Source organism: Anopheles coluzzii, chromosome X (genome assembly GCF_943734685.1).
Source record: "Anopheles coluzzii chromosome X, AcolN3, whole genome shotgun sequence".
NCBI lineage: Eukaryota > Metazoa > Arthropoda > Insecta > Diptera > Culicidae > Anopheles > Anopheles coluzzii.
This window is the reverse complement of record NC_064669.1, coordinates 25,699,946-25,724,156: the sequence shown is the minus strand read 5'-3', so window position 1 is coordinate 25,724,156 and position 24,211 is coordinate 25,699,946. Positions and strand designations below refer to the sequence as shown.

At 38.3% G+C, this 24,211-nt stretch overlaps 1 protein-coding gene and 1 long non-coding RNA gene across 7 annotated transcripts in view; both read left to right on the top strand.

The window, feature by feature from the left end:
- LOC125906812 (uncharacterized) overlaps positions 1–24,211 on the top strand; it is a 64,757-nt gene that overhangs the window by 6,829 nt on the left and 33,717 nt on the right. The gene's annotated exons all lie outside the window — the stretch shown is intronic.
- The window catches only part of LOC120961219 (N-terminal kinase-like protein), a 45,392-nt gene continuing 22,820 nt past the window's right edge, over positions 1,640–24,211 (top strand). Inside the window, exons 1-13 of one of the 6 annotated variants that reach the window (XM_049606553.1) lie at positions 1,640–1,756; positions 1,955–2,408; positions 4,488–4,802; positions 4,885–5,120; positions 5,184–5,262; positions 8,500–8,721; positions 8,797–8,952; positions 9,029–9,293; positions 9,375–9,539; positions 14,344–14,489; positions 14,570–14,704; positions 14,766–15,246; positions 22,126–22,374. In XM_049606553.1, coding sequence (XP_049462510.1) covers positions 2,031–2,408; positions 4,488–4,802; positions 4,885–5,120; positions 5,184–5,262; positions 8,500–8,721; positions 8,797–8,952; positions 9,029–9,293; positions 9,375–9,539; positions 14,344–14,489; positions 14,570–14,704; positions 14,766–15,246; positions 22,126–22,331 — 2,784 coding nt within the window. In that variant the 5' untranslated portion in view covers positions 1,640–1,756; positions 1,955–2,030 and the 3' untranslated portion in view covers positions 22,332–22,374. Of the gene's footprint in view, positions 2,409–4,487; positions 4,803–4,884; positions 5,121–5,183; positions 5,263–8,499; positions 8,722–8,796; positions 8,953–9,028; positions 9,294–9,374; positions 9,540–14,343; positions 14,490–14,569; positions 14,705–14,765; positions 15,247–22,125; positions 22,375–24,211 lie in introns of all 6 variants that reach the window. The other 5 variants (XM_049606546.1, XM_049606551.1, XM_049606555.1 and 2 more) reach the window with 5 other exon arrangements.

Sequence of the window (24,211 nt, the reverse complement as noted above, 5' to 3'; positions counted from 1 at the left end):
GGCCTTCATATCCTCATTATTTTACCTTCTATCTTTCAGGGACCTTGGTCTCGCCCGACAAAAAGTAGCTCAATTTCGCTCGTTTTCGATGCAAAATTTCACTCTTTGTTAATCAAAGTAGCTCATTGCACTTAGTCAACTTGCCTGTAATTTTTTTTAAAACCGTAAAAAATAAGTTAAAATGTATTAATTTTTTTTTGAGTTTTGTATTTATTTAGTTTTGCATTTATTTGAGTTTTAGTATTTATTTTACAAACTGGTCTACTTTTTATCACACGAGATCAAGGATAATGTATTTAGAAGGTTGATTTTTATCGCTTTTGCTGCGCGACATTTTGGGGGACATCTTTAAGCGAAAGGCCACGGGAGTGACAAAATGCTGACAAATTTTTCAAAATGTGAGCTTTTGTCACTTTTTTGAGCTTTTGTCAAAATTTTGTGACCTGGAGCAGCCAGGAAAAAAAGTTGACAAAAGTTGACAAAATTTGACGTTCGTGAAAAAGCGTAAACAAACAGCTATTTGGCGCAGTTGTGACCCATTGTTATGATAATAATGCTAAAATGCATGATTCTAATTTATTTATGTACCTAGTTAGTGCTTCTTAAACAAAATATCGATGATATTCAGATGTTGGAGCTTTTTGTCGCTCTTGTGTATGTTTTTGGTGCGGCCACGAGAAAAGCTCTTTTTTGCAGTTGACAAGCAATTTTGACAAAGTTGAAAATTTTTTCAACATTTTTTCAGCTCCGTGGCCTCGCGCTATTTCACTCTCTGCATACAAATTTCATTACACCGCACTGGCCCTCCCCGATTATTATACCGGAGCCCAAGGTGGATTAAAAATATCAGGTGGTGGATTAGGGCCTTTGGGGGGTCGCCATAGTTGAGGGACTTTACGTCATTTTTGAACCGTTAACCATTGGTTTCCGCACACAAAGCATAGCAAATAGAACAGATTTCTTTGTTATTATGTGCATTTTTGTGTGTCTATTGATTTTATCGAAAAAATGAGATATATTAACAAAAGATTTGATGATTTGTTCATGCACGAAATTTAAAATCATGTGAGTATGAGTTCTAATCTCACGTTAATTGTCCATGCGGCTCGTAGATAATAAGGAATCAATGTGAAAATTGAAAATAAAAAAATGATTTCTTGGTTTTTACCATCAAAAATGTCTAAAACACAATGAATTATAGAATAAATTCATGGAATAAAACAAAATAACACACTTTAATCTATGTTCTAATGTTTAATAAGAACTCGCAAAGTCCAAAATATATTTTTAAATAATATTTTATCGAAAAAATGAGGTAGATAAATTCTATGAATAAATTTAATAAATGTAAACAAAGTTTGAATCCTGGGGACCTTACGTCAAGTGACGAATTGTCAAAATGCACTAGAGTCCAGCACCTGATATTTTTTAATCCACCTTGACCGGAGCCCACGGAAGAGAAATGTCAAGTCGAGAAATGTCATTTTGCTCTGAACAACTTCACCTTGTCATTTATAACACCTTGTACGAGATGCCGTCACTTGCGACAACTGTCTCAGTTTGTAATCTCGTGGGATGTAAAAGCGCATTAGGATCTTTCTTGAATTGTAAACATAAAACTAAATGAGGTAAATGTCAAATCGCAAGCATATTATACTTTTATTCTCTTGTCAATTCCTGATGTGCGACACAATCTGTTTCGTATATTGACTTTGTTCTAATGCTGTGGAGTTCTCCATTATCGTCATATAAAAGGGTAAAACGTGAAAACACCTAACACTACTTTAATGAACTCAGTTCGGATAATCTATGTTATCCATTTTAGTACTGGGATTTACTTTAGATGTATTCTCTTCAGCAGTGCAGTGGCCAAATTGCTTTAAATATTATTCAATCTAGTGTAAGATCTTCAATAATATAGTTTGTCATCTTAGACCTGTATCGTTTCATCCAGAACAGCTAATAGAAATACCGTTTAGCGATTCTGTGAAGTTCATTCAGTTGTGTGCATTTTAGTGTGTGTGAACGTAATGTGGTCTTTTTTCTCACGCGATTCGTCTAAAGACTTCCCTTATGAAATTGGTGATCCAGTGCAACAGTTCAACACCAAGAGTATCTGGAGTCTGTTCCGTGGCAAACGAAAAGGTTCAAACGATGAGGTGTCGGTCTTTACCTACGATATCAAAAATGGTTCAGATATTAAGCTGGAACTAGCTAGGGCCGCACTTAAGCGGCTCAAAACGCTCCGCCATCCCAGCATATTGCAATTTCTGGACAGTCTGGAATCCGACAAAGTCTTATACGTGGCAACCGAACCGGTCGAGCCTCTAGGAACACATATCGGCAATCTAGCTGCTCAAGGACCTCAGCGCGATTTGTATTTGGCCTGGGGTATATTTCAAATCACGGTAAAGTATTATTTTGTAAGCAAAAATCCCTTCTAATTTTATAACATCGAATCTATAATGTTGTTTGTTTGCTCTTCATTAATGAAATATATGAATGGATAACGAGTAGCTTTAAAGGTGAATTAGCAAGACATATAAAGTTGATAAATAAGTCAAATCAGTCTCAAACTATTGGTTGATGTTGTTTCAAAATTTGTTTCCTTTGCATCTGCCCTGTATGATAGCAGTAAAACCGAGCCGCTTTTCCTGAATAATAATAAAACTTAATTATCCAGGTGTAATAGTCCAATGCAGAGATGTCAAACATACTGCCCGAGGGTCACATGTGGTCCGCGAAGCTTTTCAATAAGGCCCGCGCAGAACTTTGACAGTTATATGAATGAAACTGAAGTAAATTGTAGATTACGAGACAGAAAAATGGAGGAACTATTTTTTATCCACTGAGGAAGAAGATTTCGAAATTCAGTCTCAATAGTTCGATTAACGAAGTGTGATGTGAGTTATTCATTCAGTGGCTGTTTTATGGAAGATATCCGCGAAGATGGCATCCCAAGCGCCACAGATTAAGCTTAAACGACTGGAAAATTGAATATCCATAGAAAAAAAAGAAAGCTCCACAGCTTCATTGGTTTGATCAATAGATGGCGTATTACAACTCATCATTATATTGCTATCCTTTTCTTGCAATGTGTTTCGACAAGTTTCATCTTATCATGACCTATATAGCCCTCTAACTTTCTGAGCAAAAATCTATATCAATGGTCGTGTGGTCAGATACGTGGGTATCAACACCAACGACCATTACTCAAATCTCACTTGCTTCAGTGCTGGTGGTTTCTGTTGGAGTTTAGTATTTAAACAAGCGTATCGCCGTTCTAGTTCTAGCGATGCATAACTTTAATGCGAAACCATACAACAGTACAGAGGAAATGAGAAAGCTCTCCTCCAAGCGATGAAGCTCCACTGGTTGGGGTATCCCACCAACAGAGAGCGCCACCAGCTTTTTCGCTATTTTTAGAATGCATGAGTCGTTTGCCGTCTGCTAAACGAAGTCTTTCTATATTCCGTTTAGGTAGAGAACTTGAGTCGTTTAGAAGCCGTTTAGTGGTCGTTTAGTGGATTTGTGGCTCTTGGGATGTAGCATATGCTTTAGTTCTTGTTTGCTGACGGCTCTCAAAAGCCGGACTTATATTTTCCCATATTTTCACCTATTTTCTGACTTTGAGGTTTTAGGAAAAAAAAAATCGGAAACCATGTATCGGAATACCATTTTCTTCATTTCATTGATGAGGGTACCCTTTAGCTAGGCTTCTACAAAATTCTGGCCGATATCTTTAAAAATATCGAAAATTCAAGCCCTTCAAAAAGGTGTGAATTGTATGAGGCCGATTGAAAGTTGAAAATCTCTTTTCCTTAAAAAAGAAATAGCCACACATCTAGCCATTATTTGACGATATGGTAATAAAATGATGAGTTATAGTTATTATTTATAGGCATTACGGCATTTGTTTTTCGTGTGTAGATATGTTGAGGTGATATACGAGGTCAAAAGAATCGTCCAGGTTGCCTCAAAGTTGGCATGTATCTGGAACATTGCATGAGAACGATAAAATGTTTGAGTTAGGGAAACCACCACTAAAGTATAATATGAGTAAATGTTTACTGCTTTACGTTATTAAATTGTATTTCCATATTTGTAATTTGTACACAATTAAAGATGGTGGAGTATTTGTCGTAAATAGGTTTATACAAGGCTTCGAAAAAGTGTAGATACGATTCTAGGTCAAAGAATAGATTTTTATAATTTTCTCCGATCGAAAACGCCATGTGGCGTAGTGGGTGATGGAGAAAACAAAAACTTAGCGAATAGCTTAAAATATCCAAATGAATGAATATTTTTTACTCAAATCCGGCCCGCGACCCAAAACGAGTTTGACATCACTGGTCTAATGAATTCTTAATTTTAATGACTATAAAAATTAATTCTAATATTTGACATTATTTATTATAAAACTCCGGGGTATTTCGGTTTGTGATGAGTGAACGTACCAATTCTTTATATCTATTTACTGATTTCAGCGTGCATTATCATTTCTAAATAATGATGGCAACCTGAGACACAACAATGTATCGATATGGTCGGTATTTATCAATACATCAGGCGAATGGAAATTGGGTGGACTGGAGTACGTATCCTCGGCTGAATTACCTGTTGTCCCACCGATAAAAATACCACCTTCTTTGGAAATTTATGATCCACCGGAAAAGAATGACGCTAGCAAAATAAAAACGGCTACAAAATGTTCGAGTGACATGTGGGGTCTCGGTTGTCTGGTGTGGGAATCCTTCAATGAACCTTTGAAAACACGAGGACACCTTAAAAATATCGAAAGGGTAATGTAACTAATCTCATGCACATTTTCTACTATACCAATAGTTATGATTTTTATCTTTGTGGTATTTTACCTCTCTGTAGATCCCAAAATCGTTAGCTCCATTATATTGCGAGCTTGTTGGTGCCACACCTGCTAATCGACCAAATCCCGCTGATGTTATCACCAAATGTCGCAAACCTGGCGGATTCTTCAAAAATGACTTAGTTGATTCCTTACTTTTTCTGGAAGAAATTCAAATCAAAGATAAGATTGAGAAGATGCGATTTTTTAGCTCCCTCACTGCGCAAATAGATAATTTTCCTGACAATGTTTGTAGGTGAGTGTTATCATATTTTCGCTCCTAGCATTACCAAAATTAAGCTCCTCATTTTTTTCATAGGTACAAAATTCTTCCGCAACTTATAACAGCCTACGAGTACGGTGATGCTGGTTCTGCTGTTTTAGCTCCAATGTTTAAGGTAATGTGTCGAACTATGGCAGATTAAGTACAGTCTTCTTTCGTTTTATTATTTCACTGCAGTCTTTACCCGAGTTATGCGACACTCGAGTAACGCGAATTCGAGCTACGCAAATTTTAAGTTTTTGACAGTTTAGATGTCAAATCGGTACAATTTTCTCTATCAATTGTTAAATGAAAAATAATTTGCGTTTTTTAAAGTGTTAAATCACTAAAAAAACAGAAATAACCCATATACACCTATTGCATCCAATCAAAAATCATTATTAATCAAGTATATTTTGGCTATAAAACGTGATATTCGACTTGCGCGAAAATCCGAGTTACGCGAATGTCTCCGGAACGCATTATTCGCGTAACTCGGGGAAAGACTGTAGTTGATAAACTCGGGTTCATATTGCTTTATGTTCTCACTTTATACTTGTGATCGTCCAGGCGATCTTGGAAATTTGTAAGAAATTTCTCTTACTGGAATCGTTCGAGCTAAGAGGCCTTACCTTGGATAGGGGGATACTCCCAGCTCATGAATAAAGATACGTGCAACTTCATTTACTGTCTATACCAATTTATCTTTATTTCACAAAACCCCTGGTTTATATCTTAGAATTATTTGTGTGTGTTGGTTGTGTACGTATATTTTGTGTCGATGTGTAGGTGTGATGCATTCGTATATGATATATGCGTATATGCTATTTGTATTTGTCTTGAAATCTTTCGCGTTACGCTAAGATGTTGTGACCTTTGAGTCTTGGGGTGTTATCCTACAGGAATCAATCATCGCTACGCAATTGCATGTTACATCATGCAGTCTGTTTCCTATTTGATCTTCTCGCGCTGTACGGACCTACGCTGACACTTTTTATTGCCCTACGCTTACCGATGAAGTACTGGGCCGTTCCAAAAGTGCATGTGTATTTAGACCAACGAAAATTATTCCATACTATAAGTTACTGTTAGGTTCTATGTTCCCATTTGCTGCATTTATCAGTTATGTTTCAAATGGGATTTGACTACTCTGCTGTTTTACCGGATTTGTCAAAGTTTTAACTATTTGAACTGTAAAATGTGATAGTTTCCAGAGGTTCTATGATTATACAAAGTTGTACATCAGACATGCTACACCAGGACGGGCATGTAATTGAGTCTTGCGTGTTGAGGAGATTACCACGGAACCGGACATTCAGTCAAACAAGGATTATTTTTTGAAAGATCCGGTTCACCACTTTGCTGAGAGAAATAGAGGCGAATGATTAAATGGCCAAGTGAGCAAGTGGACAAGAATCATTTTTCGGATCATCATTCTGTTCTCCCCAGATAGTGGGCATACTTTTTTGATCTTACACATACATGATTATATATACAGGCGTCCCCCGAGTTACGACCCCCTCGAGTTACGACGATTCGCAGATACGACGATTTTGATTTTGACAGTTAAAAGTTGTCATTGACAAGAAAATGATGTATTTTTTGAATATCTGGGCTGATAACCGTTATACACACATTTCCAAAGATTCCACAACTACCCTATCTTGAATATCTGTATTGTGTACGGTTTTTAAAATATAATTATTTCATTATCAAACATTATTTTAAATAAAATACATGATATCATAAATTCCAACTCTTCAACTTCGGTTATATACTTAATATTCATAGATATTCGACATACGACTTTTTCGACTTACGCCTTGATTTGGGACATTTTTTCGGTCCCAAATACAGTCGTATCTCGGGGGACACCTGTATACCAAAACTAGAAAGTATGACCGGTTGCACCACCTGATCCAATCCGACTCACAGCTTTTGTTTCGACCATCCATAACGATCATCCTATTAAGTCGTGTGTAGACGAATATCATATTTGATAGCAATATGTCCAATTGTTTGGAGATATATGCTTTCGAGGTGTGAATTGTAAATTTATTCAGCTGGGCTCTTTGGCGCTTATCGTGTGGATGCAGATTTAACGATTTCATTGTTCACTTGTAGATCATGATGAAGATATAGCTACCTCTCTGCAGCTGGTTAACTCGTTAACACGCTGAGCGCTGCATATTCGCCTCTTCGGACATACTGTATACGTGAAAGTTCGATCTTTTTAGTACGTTACACTCCATAAAAAAATTTAAATTGGATAATTTATGTAACTTGTTTTTTTGTTAGGCATTTTTTAGAACAAAAAAGTTTTGTTATTAACTTTGATGTTTTAACCGGTATGTTTTAATTTGTTTTAGTTTTTGAGTTTTTTAGGATTATATGGTTCCTTTTTATTGTTTCTTCAGTTTGCATTTTTTTTTATTTTTCTTATGCATATCCTTCGCCTTTTCCGATATTATGTATCTTTGTGGATACACACTAGACTATCTAAATATATTGCCAAAATAAGGAATGTCTTTGTAAATAACGTTTCAGGATTTAAAAAAATACTACACGTGTATAACGACCTCCTTCATCTGTTTTTGGTCATGTTGGACCTTATACACGCTAAAATACAGTCAGTTGTAATTTTGTTGTATCCGTTTTTGTAAGTAAACGCGCTCTAAAAAGTTTTCTTCAACAAACAAACAACTAGATTTGTTTCTTTTGCAACAGAACTACAGTTTCCTAGACCTGGGCATAATGATAAATTCCAGCGGAGCGTAGCAGACTAACAACTCCGGAACCGGCTTCGCACCAACTGCTCCGAACCAAAGTCTTAGGACTAATGTTTCAATGGAGACGGTATTGTAGGATAGCCTAAAAATATAAAATCGTTTCTCGCTTGCATGGAATAGTGATGGGTAATCCGGAATGGAGTCAGGGATCTACTCCCACTCTGGTGTGCAAAATATGAATCCAACTCCGTATCATAACCGGATTAGTCCGGAACAGTCTGGATCAATCTGGATCGTACATATTATCGAATAATATAAGGCATCGGCCTTACTGAACAGGGAGCGCACTCATGAAGAATAGTCTGTGCAATAATGAACAGTCATTTTGGGAATTAACAATACAGGGATTCACACTGTATATCAAGACAGCCGTAACAATCTTTCGAAAACATTACAAAGGAAAAGTAAGGGGAAGAAGAGGGTGTAAGGGGTAAAAGGAACAAAAAATTATACCCTGAGCTATCAACTATGCGGCAAATCTGGCGTTAATCAACGTTGCGTTGCATCACGATGTACATACAAGCAAATACAGTACAAAATTGCCGTTCAATTTGATTTATAAGACATTTTTAACTTTTTTTCAGTTGGGTCGGCTTTTAGACGAAGGCGAATATCAGAAGCGAATAGTGCCATGTGTAGTCAAGTTATTTGCTTCAACTGATCGTGTAACGCGCTCACGTTTGCTACAGCAACTCGATTTGTTTATTTCGCACTTGCAACCAAATGTAGTGAATGATCAAATCTTTCCTCAAATTGCACATGGTTTTCTAGATACTAATCCGACTATCAGGGAACAAACCGTGAAGGTAAGGTTTATCTTATTATTAAATTACAATTGATAGTTAATTTGGTCCTATTTTATTTATTACATTTTTCCATAGTCAATCATCCATTTAGCGCCTAAACTTAATTATAACAACCTGAATGTAGAAGTGTTGCGTCATTTTGCTCGACTTCAGTCGCGAGACGACCAGGGCGGTATTCGAACAAACACCACTGTTTGTCTTGGTAAAATCGCACCCCATCTACATCCACAAGTAAGAGGAACTCAACTAATACTGGATAATGTTGGTATTTGTAAATTGTTTCGGAATTTTTCATAATTTTTCAAAGGTGCGGCAACGTGTACTTGTGTCTGCCTTTATTCGAGCTATGCGTGATCCATTTCCACCGTCGCGAGTAGCAGGAATATTAGCTCTCGCAGCTACTCAGCAGTACTTTTTGTTGAATGAAGTTGCTATACGTATACTACCAGCACTTTGCCCACTTACAACAGACCCTGAGAAATCGGTCCGCGATCCTGCCTTCAAAACACTCCGTGGATTTTTGGGCAAGCTGGAAAAAGTATCAGAAGACCCCAGTCTACGCGAGAGCATGGGTGAGTAATGTGTTGCTGAATGTTTGATTGTTCTTGCACTGCTATTCTTGCTGCTTTTCAATTCTCAACCTCACATTACAGAGGCTGATGTTCATACAGCGACTCCGTCGCTCGGTAATGCTGCTGCAACATGGGCTGGGTGGGCAGTGACAGCAGTTACTGCCAAATTCTACCGCAGTCAAAGTGACACTGCCCGTCCGAAGCCACCACTTACGGGTAAAACCTTGAGTAAGCCTGCTTCTTTGGGTATGTAGCAACCTTTTGATTTATGTACTTTACCTTATTCAGGCAACAATCAATCCGCTTCTACAATCTTCGTCGTCTTACTCGCTTTTTTAATCTCTATTTTCGCTTATGATGTCTTAGATTTGGCTTTAAAATTATTTTCTTTTTTTGTAAATTTGTTGTTGAAGTGATAAGTAGTTATTGGCTGGTATTATTGAATCCGTTCGTAGCGGCGGCGTACGTCCCGACACTCATTTTCCTAACGTACTAGATGGCTGCTGCGTAGCTCTTTACCGCGGCGTTGTAGGACCGGGCACAAGAAATGTGTTGCCATTCCTAAAGTTTCATGTGAGCGCCTACGTTCCCGCTACGAATGGTTTCGATGATACCAGCTATTGACTTATTTTTGACTTTCTTCTTCTTCGTTCTTTTGGCCTGCCTGTACCTCTTGTGGGGTTGGTTTTCAATGACTTATGGATTACCCTCCATAGCAGGATTGTAAGTCCTACGCATGGCGGCACGGTCCATTTGGGGTTTGAACTCATGACGGACATGTTGTTAAGTCATACAAGTTGACGACTGTACCACGAAACTGGCTAAATTTTTGGCCCCAACGTCCAAAACCCACGGGGTCCTCCTTGCTAATACAATGCCATATTCTATCAACTGTTATGGATTATGTACTAAAGATTCCGCAGCCCCTCATTGACGGGCCCCCCCGCAATTGCTTACTTTTCTTACCGTTAAATACGCCACTGACAAACATAGGTATTAAACTCAATTCTTCAAAATTCAAAATATTACGATTTTGCGTGTTTTGGTGTTGTTGGCAGTACATTTCTCGAATTCGAACACAGTGGATTCTCGCATATCGAGTGTAATCGTGGTAAACTTGAACCGTTTCAACAATATGACATGCATTACGCTCCATTCAGAATTTTGTTCATAATTGTTCACGGTGAAAAATAATGGCCAGCGGGGAATGATAAGGAAAAGAATTTAATTCATTTTTGAACTTGTTTTTTAGTCTCAATAGTTGGGGAATTTAATTCCCTTTGTTTCCCTTTGGTGTACGATGAGTAATATTCCGATTAATATTCTATGAAATATAGAGAAAAAAATTCACGTTCACACGCATTTCCATGTGATTCTTTGCTTTGCTATCGGCGAAAAAATAATGGTCAGCGGGGAATCACAAAAAAATGCATTCAATTAATTTATTAAATTCAATATTTTTTATAGTCTAGATAGTTTGGGAATTGAATATCCTTTCTTTTGGTGTACGATGAGCCAAATTCTAATACAAATTTATTGAAATATAGCAAAATAACCAAAATTTCACGTTCACTTCCACGCAAAGTCTAAAGCGACCTTTATGCGGGAGACTTTTTCCATAACAGTAGGTGACCGCTAACTGCGAGATGAACAAACTTTAGTTAGCGAACAATATTCACCAACTGGAGTGACATTTCTATGGATTGATTGTTTTCATTGGTGTTGACTTGAACGAACATATCTTACTTATTTACAAATCCGGCGCTACAACCGCTTTGCGGTCTTGGACTGCCTCAGGAGTGTTCGAAACCGCTCACGATATCGCGCCTTCGTCTGCCAATCGGTTATCCTGGCCTTAATGGCCATCTTGTCACCTCAATTTGGGCCTACCACGCCTCCTTTGTCTTTGTGGACGGCCTGCGTACAGCATGGTCAGCCCAACGGCGCCTGGCGAGCTTGATACGCTGCACGACAGTGTGGTCGGCGTAATCTCGTATAGATCGTCATTATAACGGCTCATCCATTGTCCTTCCACACATACGGGGCAGAGTATCCTTCTGAGCATCTTCCTCTCGAACGCGGTTAAGAGGGTTTTGTTAGATTTGGACAGCATACATTAGTGATGGGCAAAACGGCACACAATAATGCACATTTGCGATGAAATTCTCTTCACGAGATTCTGAATGTTTAATGTTTTGACGTTTAAGTGTTTTTTGTATTTGTATGAAAAGAAAAGAATTGCTTCCAATATCAAAATGTGCTGGTATAAATTTATAGTAGTCGATTAAAAAATGGAAAATATTACAAAAAAATTGACGTTGTGTTGCTAGACATTTCCTGCTAGATTTGTTTGAATACTAGAAAAAGAAGCCAGTTTAATTATAATTCAACAATTGTTTGAAGTAAATATTCTTCAGCACAAATTATCTTTTTTATCTAGCAGTTGAACGTCCAAATATTTATGACATTTTCCATGTTTTAAGCGACTCCAATAAATTTATACATATAAACATTAATTATCCCGCATAATGAGTAAGGCACTGTCACAGATCAAACTTGTTGTGTGGGGTTCCACTGCATTTTGTTCGAGGGACCTTTTCTAGTAGAGTACCAGATTTCCAATTGTTTCCTGAAGTTGATGTTTTATAATTGTTCGATAACTCCTATGCTTTTTGTTATTCCCACACTGAATAGTGTAATGAATGATAACTTTGATTACATCATTTCTGATGATTTAAATATACAGTGAACCCTCTCTTATTTGACACCTCTCCAATTTGAAAAACCTCTCTCATTTGAACATTTTGCACAGTCCCTTGATTTCCAGTACATTTTTGTTCCTCTAATTTGGAAAACCTCTGAAATCTGTGTCCCTCTTATTAGAGTATGGTGTTGCCATGGTTATTGAAAGATGTATGCTCAAATTGGCAATCCTGTTCGCAGTTTCCTATAGCAACAGTTAAGGCTGCATACTAAATGTTCTGTCTCTTTCTTGTTTGGATGGACCTTTCATTCAATTTCCACCCCTGTAATTTGAAAACCCCTCTTATTTGACAGTCCCATCGCCTCTCAAATAAGAGAGGGCTCACTGTATATATAAAATATATAAATGTAAATATAATATAATTTATATATTTAAATATATAAATATATATATATATATATATATATATATATATATATATATATATATATATATATATATATATATATATATATATATATATATATATATATATATATATATATATATATATATATATATATATATATATATCGTATCCTGAATGTATATCGTAATCCGCTCGATATATAAATACATATATCGAACCTTGTCTCACTCTTTGGCATGTCTTTTCCCGATTCCGTCATTCTGGTGGAAAAGAACCTATATCGTTTTGTAGCATAGTCCATTGACCCCAAATGGTCGTGACATCCTGGGTGTAAAGCCGTATTCCTCCTCCCTATTAATTCCAAACAACCCTTCTGTCGTTTCAACTCTTTCTTCTCCTTGCTGATCTGCTTCAGCAAGCTGCGAGAATTCACCAATGTCTCCGTTTGATACACATGTTTAAAGGTTCTCCTTTCAGTCTGTTCAATCCACAAGGTCTACCCACAGAAACTACACCAACAGTTTTCACCATTTCTTCCTGTTTTTGTTTCGTACGAACCCGCGCCGTTAGTTCACTTGACACAATAATCACTTCTCGATTGTTGCAATCTTGGATGTCTCGTCTTTCTTTTTCACTTTGATTCCCGAAAATCGACAAAAAAGGCCTAAGGTCCTAGCATGTCTCGTCTTTCTTTTTCACTTTCCCTATTTGATTCCCGAAAATCGACAAAATAGGCCTAAGGTCCTTTCCTAACCTCTTTTGCTGGACTCATCAACGGCTTCAGATACTTCTTTCCCAACCAAATTGGTTCTTTTGTCTCGTTTCCACACACTGTGTTAATCTCATCACTCGTAACAATTTCCGCACTGCCACTGGCTTTACCGTTTTGCCAGCTGATTGTTCTAAAAATTTTAAGCGCCGCGTCATATGAAATCGCATGACGGTTTTGCTCACCGCTCAGCTTTGTATCGAGCGGTATCGAACATCCCAACCGACATTGTCACGTTGCAAGCGGTTTTTTTTGTATTGAAAAAGTGTTTTCTATAGCGCGGTCAAATCATTCTCGATAGCAGAACTATAGAGAAGGTTTTTGCAACCGTGCGACAGCGTGTATCATACATTTGGTTTCTGTACGTCTTGCCTGCCTTCTCTCCTCGTTCTTCCTTTCATCCAGCGTTGTCTTCGTCGAATGGTGAGCACGCGTTAAAAATTCTTCCTGCTTGCCTCCCCCTCGCTGCTCCCAGGTGCTGCGCTAGCGTGCTGGATGACCGTCCCTACCTTCCTGCCGCCTCTCCTCTACCAGGCGCTAGCACGTTGGAGGATCGTTCCTGCCTTCCTGTCGCTTCTCCGGCGCTATCGCGTTGAATGGTCGTTCCTGCTTTCTTTCCTCTCCTGTTCTGTTGTTTTCGACACTCCTAGGGATAGAGGGAAATATTAACTATGTTCCCAACAGCTGTTCAATTTAACACCAAGTACAATACTTACCAACCAATTGAATATTGTTTCTATAGTGGTCTGTGCTCACTTCCGTTCGTGCGTTCATTTCTAGAAATAGCAAACAAGCGACAAATCGAGATATCAAACACGCGTTTACCAAATAATGACGTTAATACCAAATATGCGTTTTTGATACTTATTCTCAACTATCATTTAATTGCCCTTTAAGTCTGCCTGTATCAAGCGATTCAAGCATACATTTTCTCATATGTTGCATGCTAAATGATAGCCATGAATTTCAATATTTACGTTTAATCTATGTTCAACAAAAATATAACTATAATAAATAAAAAAGTAATGAATCAGCATGTTTACATTTGCTCCATCCGCCATTTATTTGGTCTTAGGTTTAACGGCTTTTTTTATCCGTATGTTTTCAATGAAGCAATCATATGTCTGTATCAATCATGTTTTCATGGTTTCATGTAATTGTGTTACAGAACAACCTTCTAGCAGCAGTATTTCGACCACAACTAGTAGCGTTACCTCCATGACTTCGCTAGAACACGAGAGCGCTGATACATCTGCATCGGTAAGCGACTATGGTCCGGACAATTGGGATCAGGAAAACTGGGGTGATATGGACGTAAGTTAATGGTGTTTTGTTGCACACATTAGAATTAGAATGATAATGCCGCGACAACCGTGCTATTTTTTTCTTCTTAGACGTCTCAGGATCCAAGTAGTCCAATGACTGGAACATCGAATCAACCAAACTCGAATCTCAACATGATCGGCAGTGTTAGTGATGTGCGCGATGGTTGGGACAACGAAGATTGGGGAAGTCTAGAGGAAGATCCGGTATAGAAGATAGTGACTTTGTGTATGCTGTAACACTAATTGAATATATTTCTCTACGCAGAATGAAACTGAACTAAATGAAAAAGATGAAGATGAGCTTAATCAGGTGCAGCCAAAGGATGAATTTACTACGAATAACCCGACCGCTATCTTAACAGATTTGGTATTATCAATCAACAATAGTCATACTGACAGTTCGTACAATATGGGACGAGCCGGTGGTGGAAGTAGCAGTAACAATAGTACGACGAATACGATAAGTTCTTCATTGACGGAAAACACAGTAAAAGCAGTTACCACCAACAGCAACAGCAGAAGTACATGCAACAGTACTAATGCAAATAACAGTAATAATAACAGCATCAACAACCAAGGGAATCATATCAACAGTCCTAGCAAGATGATTGCGCTCAAGAATATGAACAACCTGATCAACATCAGTAGTAGTAATAGCAATCAACTCTCTGATTGGAATAACATAGACGACACGGGAGCTGGATGGGGTGACGGTGAATTTGAAACGCTGAACGAATCAAGTGCAGGTATGATATTAAGATGTAACAATGCGCCAAAAATTCCGCCAAATAGCTACGCACCGTTAAGTGTGAAGCCAAAATCGTTGACATTTGACTAAATTCGATACAAAAATCATCCATTTCACGGTAATTTTGTTTACGCCATGTGTGGGCGCATGGCAACATTTTGTATATCATCGAAAGTAATTTGGGTTCATACATTTAGGCATGAAAGGCCGCGGAGCCACGGGGCTTTCTCAAGCTGAGAAAACATTCTCAAGCACTCAAAACTTGTTCTCAGACGCGAGCTCGTGGCCGTCGTCAATTTTTCTCACTCTGAGAAACTGATAAAGCCACTCAAGTTTTATTTGGAGCTTTAAATACAAAATATGCTTTTGAACGCCTTTTTTCAATTAAAATTGTGTTTGTTTCTGTTTCTGTTTTGTTCAGCTTGTTTTAGGCCGCGGGGCCATGGGGTTTCCCAACGCTCATTTTCTTAAGCACTCACGAGTGCTTTTGAGAAACCTGCGTTCTCAACGTTTGTCGTATCGGCACAAAATCGGTTTGAGAATCTTTGAGAAAGTTGACGATGCAGCGATCGGCTGACTGAAATATGAGCAATTGTGCTTTTTGTTTTTCGGTAATCACGTTGGAAAATGTATTCAATATTTATAATTGAAAAAGTTTTAAAAAAATTGCGATTAACAACTAAATTTCTATTTAAAGCTTCAAATAAAGCTTGAGTGGCTTTATCAGTTTCTCAGAGTCAGAAAAATTGAAGACGGCCACGAGCTCACGTCTGAGAATAAGTTTCGAGTGCTTGAGAAACTTAAATGAGTGCTTGAGAATGTTTTCTCAGCTTGAGAAAGCCTCGTGGCCCCGCGGCCTTATATTTCTATTTATATGTTTCCTTCTCTTTCCTTCTTCTGTTCCTTGCGTGTATTGTACATTCCTGTACAGTTCTCTCTAGCCTGCTCAATATAGACAACTTTTTATGTTCCTAATCCGTAAAATCCTAATTCAACACTGTCAACAATGTTTCAAACGTGGGTTCAAGTTACCATTGACGGATGATTCAAGTCGACATTGTTTTTTATTTTAGTTATTGTTGTATTGTATTTTACTGGTTTAAAATTAAAATACTTGATTGTAGTGTTGAGGATGCTAGACAGGGCGGATTAAATACTACGCAATTCAGCGGCCGCGTGGGGCCCCGAAGTCTAGACATTTCAGAAAGGCCTACATTCGTGTGACCCCTTTGGGCCTCCACTCGTGTTAATCTGCCAATGATGCTAAAGAAATCCTCTTTGTAATGCTTATGTTGGTTTAGTTGTTTATAAATTATCACTCTGGGCGCTGCACTGATCGTTTTCGATTTAGCTTTTTTCACTCTCCTTCTTTGTGACTGTTCTCTCAGCAACTATCCACAGAACGTCTCAAATAGCATTGGAGCGTTACGTTTCGCGATTTTTGTATGGAGGCGTTACTGCTCGCTACCTGCTCATAACACTGCTCGATAGCAGTCCTTAGTGAGCAGGTAGCGTGTAACATTTTATGTAAACTCAATGAAATCTCAAAGCTCAAGCGTTACTTAGCGAGTGCTCGAACCACAGTATAACGCTTTGGGTTCTGTATTCGGATGTAAACAAAAACACACACACTTTTTTAAAATTTCGATGCACATTGTCCAGTACAACGATAAAATGTATTTTATTTAACTATTATTCAATACTTACATGCCCCAATATATGGTTTTACACGTTTATATACGATTTCAACCATCACTTTGGATGGTATCAACGGATGCCGACGGCGTTGTTGTCTCTGCGTCAGGCACATGTATTGTTGCCGCTTCTAATGCTCGGGTCGTTTTTTCGTTAGCAGTAGCACAACGATTAAACGCACTAATTGTACCACTTGCAAAGCGATACAAATAAAGTAAAACACATAATACACCGTACAACACACTTCTTAACAACACTTGCACATAAAAACCACTTGTCGATGCGGTGATCCAATGTCCTATTTGCAGTGGAAAAATAACAATGAAAGATTAGAATGCTTTTAAATATGACATTATTTTATAATACTTTCCTTTCCATGCTATTTTGTGGTGTATGGCAACGTTAGTTTGCTTGAAGATACACAACGACCGGTGTGTTGGTCCAGTTGAGAATGTGCCGATCACGATCACAGCCGGCTTTAGTGATTGTTGTAGAAACTGTAACAAAGATCAATATCATTAAATCTGCATTATTTTTACAATTCATTGTGATTTCATGAAAAAGTAAAGTAAAAGTGAAAAAGTAAAACATTTCATCTTACCGGCGTCGTATTCCGTCGGCATACACACACACACAATCGCTCAACCATACTCGGACGGATATATATATATATATATATATATATATATATATATATATATATATATATATATATATATATATATATATATATATATATATATATATATATACTTATATATATATACATTTATTCATATGGTATATTATATTATAATATGTATAATATATTATATATAAGTTGTTAATATAATTATTTTAATATCATTATACCGATGGCGGAAACCTTGAATTTTTTCATAAAATTTTAGTACAAGTTTCTGTTAATTTTGTTTTAAAATATGTGATCTGAATCGTTATGAAATATCCATCACTCATCTTTTCCAAATTCAGTTAGACCATCTCGCTTTGATTTGAATTCTAAGTCAGAATGTATGGGGTGCGCGGTACGGGTAAGAAGAACATAGGGGCGGGGGTACAAATAAACGCATCACAACACCAATGTTTGGGTGAGACGGTGATGGTGTGAAACGCTTCTTGCTTCAAGCTCTTGCGGTAACAGCGTTAAAGGCAACAACAACAACAGAAAATAACGCATCGCGTAGAAACAAACACAACGTTCGTGGGTATGTCAGGGGGGAAAACAACGGGAAAAGCTTAATTCTCTCTCGCGATGCCGCTTGGGTTGGGACTAGACATGGGCAAAATGATTCTTTGCGACGATTCGAGCGAGCTGGCTCTTTTGCTTACTGCGAATCACGAGCGAGCGGTGATTCGTCCGCTCGCGCTAGCCATACCTTTAATTGGACAGGAGATATAGGTGATATTTTTCGTGAGGTATTGCTTAATTAATGCAGGTTGTTCTCGAATAATAGAGTATACAGTTAATGGTGCGAAAAAATCAATACACAAAAATACACATTTTTTACATCTTCGATGGGAGCAAAAAAAACACTAATGAGTTTTCATTTCATTAATTGTGCTCCCCATTTTTTTCATCCGTGGCATCTGTTCATTAATAAAATAATGATCTTTTTAGCAGGAATGAAATAATAATCAGGCAGGAAGAAAAACAAAATGTCACTCTGTGAACGAATGTTAAGGCCGGGCTACATTGATCGTACTCGCAAGCGTAATTTTGATTTTCACTAGCGCATCTGGCGGCGACCGGTGGAAGCTATTTTTGGTCATCCAGGGAATGGTTATGCCGGATCTCAAAATTGAGTAGTTTTTCCATCGTTTTCCTTTGCAAAAATGGATGCAATGCGTGCAAAACATGTGTATCTACGTTTTAAAAAACTTTTCTCCTCCGTTTTTAATAAAAAACATGGAAAAATAACGTGTTTTCTGAAGCAACTCCAAATAGTTTGGCAAAATGCTTCGGTCAGCCGCCGCCAGATGCGCTAGTGAAAATCAAAATTACGCTTGCGAGTACGATCAATGTAGCCCGGCCTATACACAAATCATTATTATAGTGAGTCTTTAAGCAATAAGGCAAAGCTGTCCTCCTGTATAAAAAAAACATAGCGTACGGCAATTGGAATACTTTTTTTCCTATTACAAAACAATTGATATTCTTTATCGTAATGACCGGTTTTGTGCAGCGAATACAACGAAGAAATTCAGACTAGGTAATATGTATTATAACCACTATAAATCCGATTTGTGTATGTCGAAATATACCTTGCTTTTTAAAAACCAGCTGTTTATCAGCGACTCTACAACCTAGCTTGCGAGTGCACTGTCTATCAAAAATACGCAGTGAGAAGAACAGGGTAGCTCGCGAGCGCACTGCCTATCCAAAATCCGTGCAGAAAAAAACTGCCTAGCTCGCGAGCGCACTGTCTATCCAAAATCCATGCAGAAAAAAACAGGGTAGCTCGCGAGCGCATTGCCTATCCAAAATCCATGCAGAAAAAACAGGGTAGCTCGCGAGCGCCCTGCACATCCAAAATACGTAGCGAGAAGATCAGGGAAGCTCGCGAGCGCCCCTTCTCTTCTCACTACGTATTTTGTCCAGGCAGCGCGCTCGCGAGCTAGCTTGATCCTCTCACTACGCATATTGGCGCTCGCGAGCTGGGCTGTTTTTTTATGAATGAATTTTGGGCCAACCGGTCGCTCACGAGCTACCCTGTTCTTCTCGCTACGTATTTTGGACGGGCAGCGCGCTCGCGAGCTACCCTGTTTTTTCTGCATGGATTTTGGATAGGCAGTGCGCTCACGAGCTAGGCAGTTTTTTTCTGCACGGATTTTGGATAGGCAGTGCGCTCACGAGCTAGGCAGTTTTTTTCTGCACGGATTTTGGATAGGCAGTGCGCTTGCGAGCTACCCTGATCTTCTCGCTACGTATTTTGGATGGGCAGGGCGCTCGCGAGCTACCCTGTTTTTTTCTGCATGGATTTTGGATAGGCAGTGCGCTCACGAGCTAGGCAGTTTTTTTCTGCACGGATTTTGGATAGGCAGTGCGCTCGCGAGCTACCTTGATCTTCTCGTTACGTATTTTGGATGGGCAGGGCGCTCGCGAGCTACCCTGTTTTTTTCTGCACGGATTTTGGATAGCCAGTGCGCTCGCGAGCTAGGCAGTTTTTTTTCTGCATGGATTTTGGATAGGCAGTGCGCTCGCGAGCTACCCTGATCTTCTCGCTACGTATTTTGGACAAGCAGTGCGCTTGCAAGCAAGACTGTTTTTTTCTGTGTGTTTTGCACATACGATGCGCTCGCGCTCTACGATGTTTTATACGTGTGTTTGCAATAGCCAGTGTGGGTCGACGACAGTAGCTTGTGATGTTTTTTTTGTTTAATAAAAACGTTAATTTGAATTTTAGTTTTAACCACAATTAAATTATTTGATTTTTTTTTACATGCGGCTATTTACTATTTACAATAAACCCAACAGTATTATAGATTTAGATTTTTTTTTCCTCGGGGCAACTAGTTTCAAACGAGCGTTTCTTTATATTTTTCTATGCGAGCGGGCGAATCATATTTTTCTGGAATGAAGAGCGGCGAGCGCCCGCTCACTAATGGGAGCGAGCGAACCTTATGATTCCCGCTCTTCTTGCCCATGTCTAGTTGGGACGCTCCATCCGCTCTCTTATCTTGTACTGTGCTCTCCGCAGAAAGCGTTCAGAGTGTTATATTTGAACAATTACACGAGAAATAGTCACCACTTGTGAATTGTACAATCTGAACAGAAAAATATGCATCATTATCCGTCTCTTCATTTTGATTGGTCCGTTTCGCATAATACACTGCTTCTAGTTTATTAAGTCACACCCCTGATGTTTCATCTTTAAAAGATATGCTATCGGTTAGTTAGTTAGTTAGTTAGTTGATTTATTTCCATATTTATAAGTTGTTCATACATTTGCTGCGTTATATTATACTATAATGGGCCCGAAATAAGCTTCTCTCCTCATTGATTTGATTGCTTTAGGTAGCTCTACGCTGATTTTTCACTGCATTGCATAGCTCATACAGTCAGGAACAAGAAATTATAGGGGAAAAATGGCTTTGGAAAAAAACCCAAATGTGAATGAAGAAAGTAACCTAACGCTATTCTAATCTAAATAATAAATCTTTCATACTAAAATTCCTGGTAATATTTACAACCTAAATTAGATTTATAACTTCAATTTAACTGGTTGAGTGCATAATTCTCTCAGAAATGGATGTGTGCTAAATGAGCATTTTACATTATATGTAGATTTTAACAATGATAATTTACAGGATATTGTGGATATATTACAATCTATGTGCAATTGAGCTGTTCTGTACCCAGGGAGGACTTTAAGTATAGCTTTAAGAAATTTGTTTTGTATTCTTTGAACTGTCAACTTATGACAATCCGCACAATTGGACCATACTGGTGAAGCGTCAGTTATATTTGGGAGTATTAATGCTTTGTATGACACTATGAGCTCTTTTGGAATCCCGGCCAAACTGATAAGGCTAGTTAGAATGACTATGACCAACGTCACTTGCCAGGTGAGGGTGAGGGTGGATGGAAAACTCTCAGGACCTTTTGCTAGCACCAAGGGTCTGCGCCAGGGGGACAGGCTTGCTTGTCTCCTTTTCAACCTGGCGCTAGAGAGGGCCATCCGTGTCTCGAGGGTGGAGACCACGGGAACCATTTTCTATAAGTCAACCCAGATCCTGGCATACGCTGATGATATAGTCATCATTGGTCTGCGGCTCTCCTATGTAGCAGAAGCCTACCAAGGGATCGAGCTGGTGGCAGAGAACCTCGGATTGCAGATAAACGAGGCAAAGACCAAACTGATGGTGGCAACATCAGCGGCCCTAGCAATAAATAATCAGAAACTACGAAGGCGTGACGTATAAATAGGTGAACGCACTTTTTAAATCGTCCTAGAATTCACCTATCTTGGGTCAAAGGTCTGCAACGACAATAGCATGGAAGCTGAATTGCGCGCAAGGTTGCTGGCTGCGAACCGGTCATTCTACAGCCTGAAAAATCAGTTCACTTCGAAGAACCTGTCGCGACGGACGAAGCTGGACATATATAGTACCTATATAGTACCGCTACTCACATACGCCTCTGAGACATGGACACTGTCTAAATCTGACAAAACCCTCCTAGCCGCGTTCGAGAGGAAGATGCTCAGAAGGATACTTGGCCCCGTATGTGTGGAAGGACAATGGAGGAGCCGCTATAATGACGAGCTATACGAGATGTACGGCGACCTCACTGTCGTGCAGCGTATCAAGCTCGCCAGGCTCCGGTGGGCTGGCCATGTTGTAGGCAGACGAAGGCGCGAGATCGTGAGCGGGTTCGGACACTCCTGAGGCAGGCCAAGACCGCAAAGCGGTTGTAGCGCCGGATAAGTAAGTAAGTATTAATGCTTTGTACAATAATAATTTAATTTTGTAATTAAGTTTTGATTTCCTATTGAGGAAACAATACAGAGTTCTAAAAATGTTTTCGCATTTAACACTCAGCTTGTTTGTGTGATTTTTAAATGCCAGAATCCATCCAACCAATTAGATTTTTGTTGATCATGAGTCTATAATTGGGTAGAAGTGAAGAATATAGCTTCGGTTTTCGTTTCGTGTAATTTTAACTTCCATTTTTTGCAGTATCGCGCGTACTTCTTTAGGTCAAAGTCAAGATTTTTAATTATGGCTTTCGGATTTTTAGCGGTAGATGACAATGCAAAATCATCTGCATATACGTATTGCTCGCAGTTGCGCATTATTGGAATGTCATGATATGTAAATGTTAAATAATAATGGTGACAGTGTGCTACCTTGGGGTACACCTGCCAACGGTGTGTATGGGTTCGATGTTGAATTTGCCACGTGAATGTTGTTCTGCCGGTTAGTGATAAATGATGTATTCTATTGATGATAAATGTATTAGATTGATTAAATATCTTGGAAAGTTAAATCTTATGAGTTTGTAAACTAACCCTTCATGCCATATAGAATCAAATGCTTTCTCATAATCAAGCAGTACCACTCCGGTTGATTTTTTGTTTAGTCTATTGTGTGATGTTTTTGGTCATCCTATGGACTTGATGTGTGGTGGAAAAGGAAGGGCGGAAACCAAACTGGCTGTCGGGAATTGTATTGTTGCTATAAGAGTGGGCAGCTATTCTTTTTTCTAAAAGTTTTTCGAATATTTTTCCCATACAACAGAGAAAGCTAATTGGTCTGTAGTTCTCTGGAATGCTATGATCTTTACCCGGTTTTGGAATAGCAATAACTTTAGCTATTTTCCAAGTTTTTGGAAAGTAACCAAGTTTCAGACAACCATTAAATATAACGTTAAGATATATTATGGCTTTCCTGGGTAACCTTTTGATTGCATTATTATTTACCAGATCGTGTCCTGTAGATTTTTTTTTGTTTTTAGTCGTCGTAATATTATAGCAATGTCTTTTGGTTTAATTAATTCAAAATTAATTTGTGTTATCTGATCGATTTAATTCCGGAAACTCCTATTTTTTTTTTCTTTTACATGACGATCAAAAGTACTTTTCTAATTTGCTGTTAAAGTGTGGGCTGATTCAAATACTTTTTTTAACACATCACATTTTTCGGTAGCCGTGATAAGGTTTTGATTATCTTTTTTCAAAATAGGGATAGAGTTTTGCTTATTTTTAATTATTCTGACAAAAGTGCAGAGTTTGTCATTGCAGTTTGTCATTGATTCCAGATTTTTGGACCACGAATTGTTGCGTGATTCAGATAACTTTATATCGATTAGATTTTTAAGGAAATGGTAAGAGTTTTTCAATATATTGCTAAGCCTATGTCTTTGCCATCTCTTTCTAAATGTATTTCTTAGTTTTATTAGAGAAATAATGTTCGGAGGGATAATTATGTTGTATTTTCCTGGGTTAATCACCGGAACTGCCATGTCATGCGCTGTTACTGTTACAGATGTTAGTTTTTCAATCATATTGCCGATTTGTTGATGATTATGAATATCATTGAGAGATAATTCAGTTGGATTTATCCTATTATTAATGCATTGCTTAAATTCGTTCCAGTTGGCTTTGCTATAATCATACATGACTATCAGGTTTGACATTGGCTTTTTCTTTTACTACACTAAAAGAAACTGGTAAATGATCTGATGAAAAGGTTTTAGAAGTTTTTAGTGTTGAAAGAGAGCTATTGTAATTGGTGAGAGTGATGTCTAGTGTTGAAGGGTTTCGTTT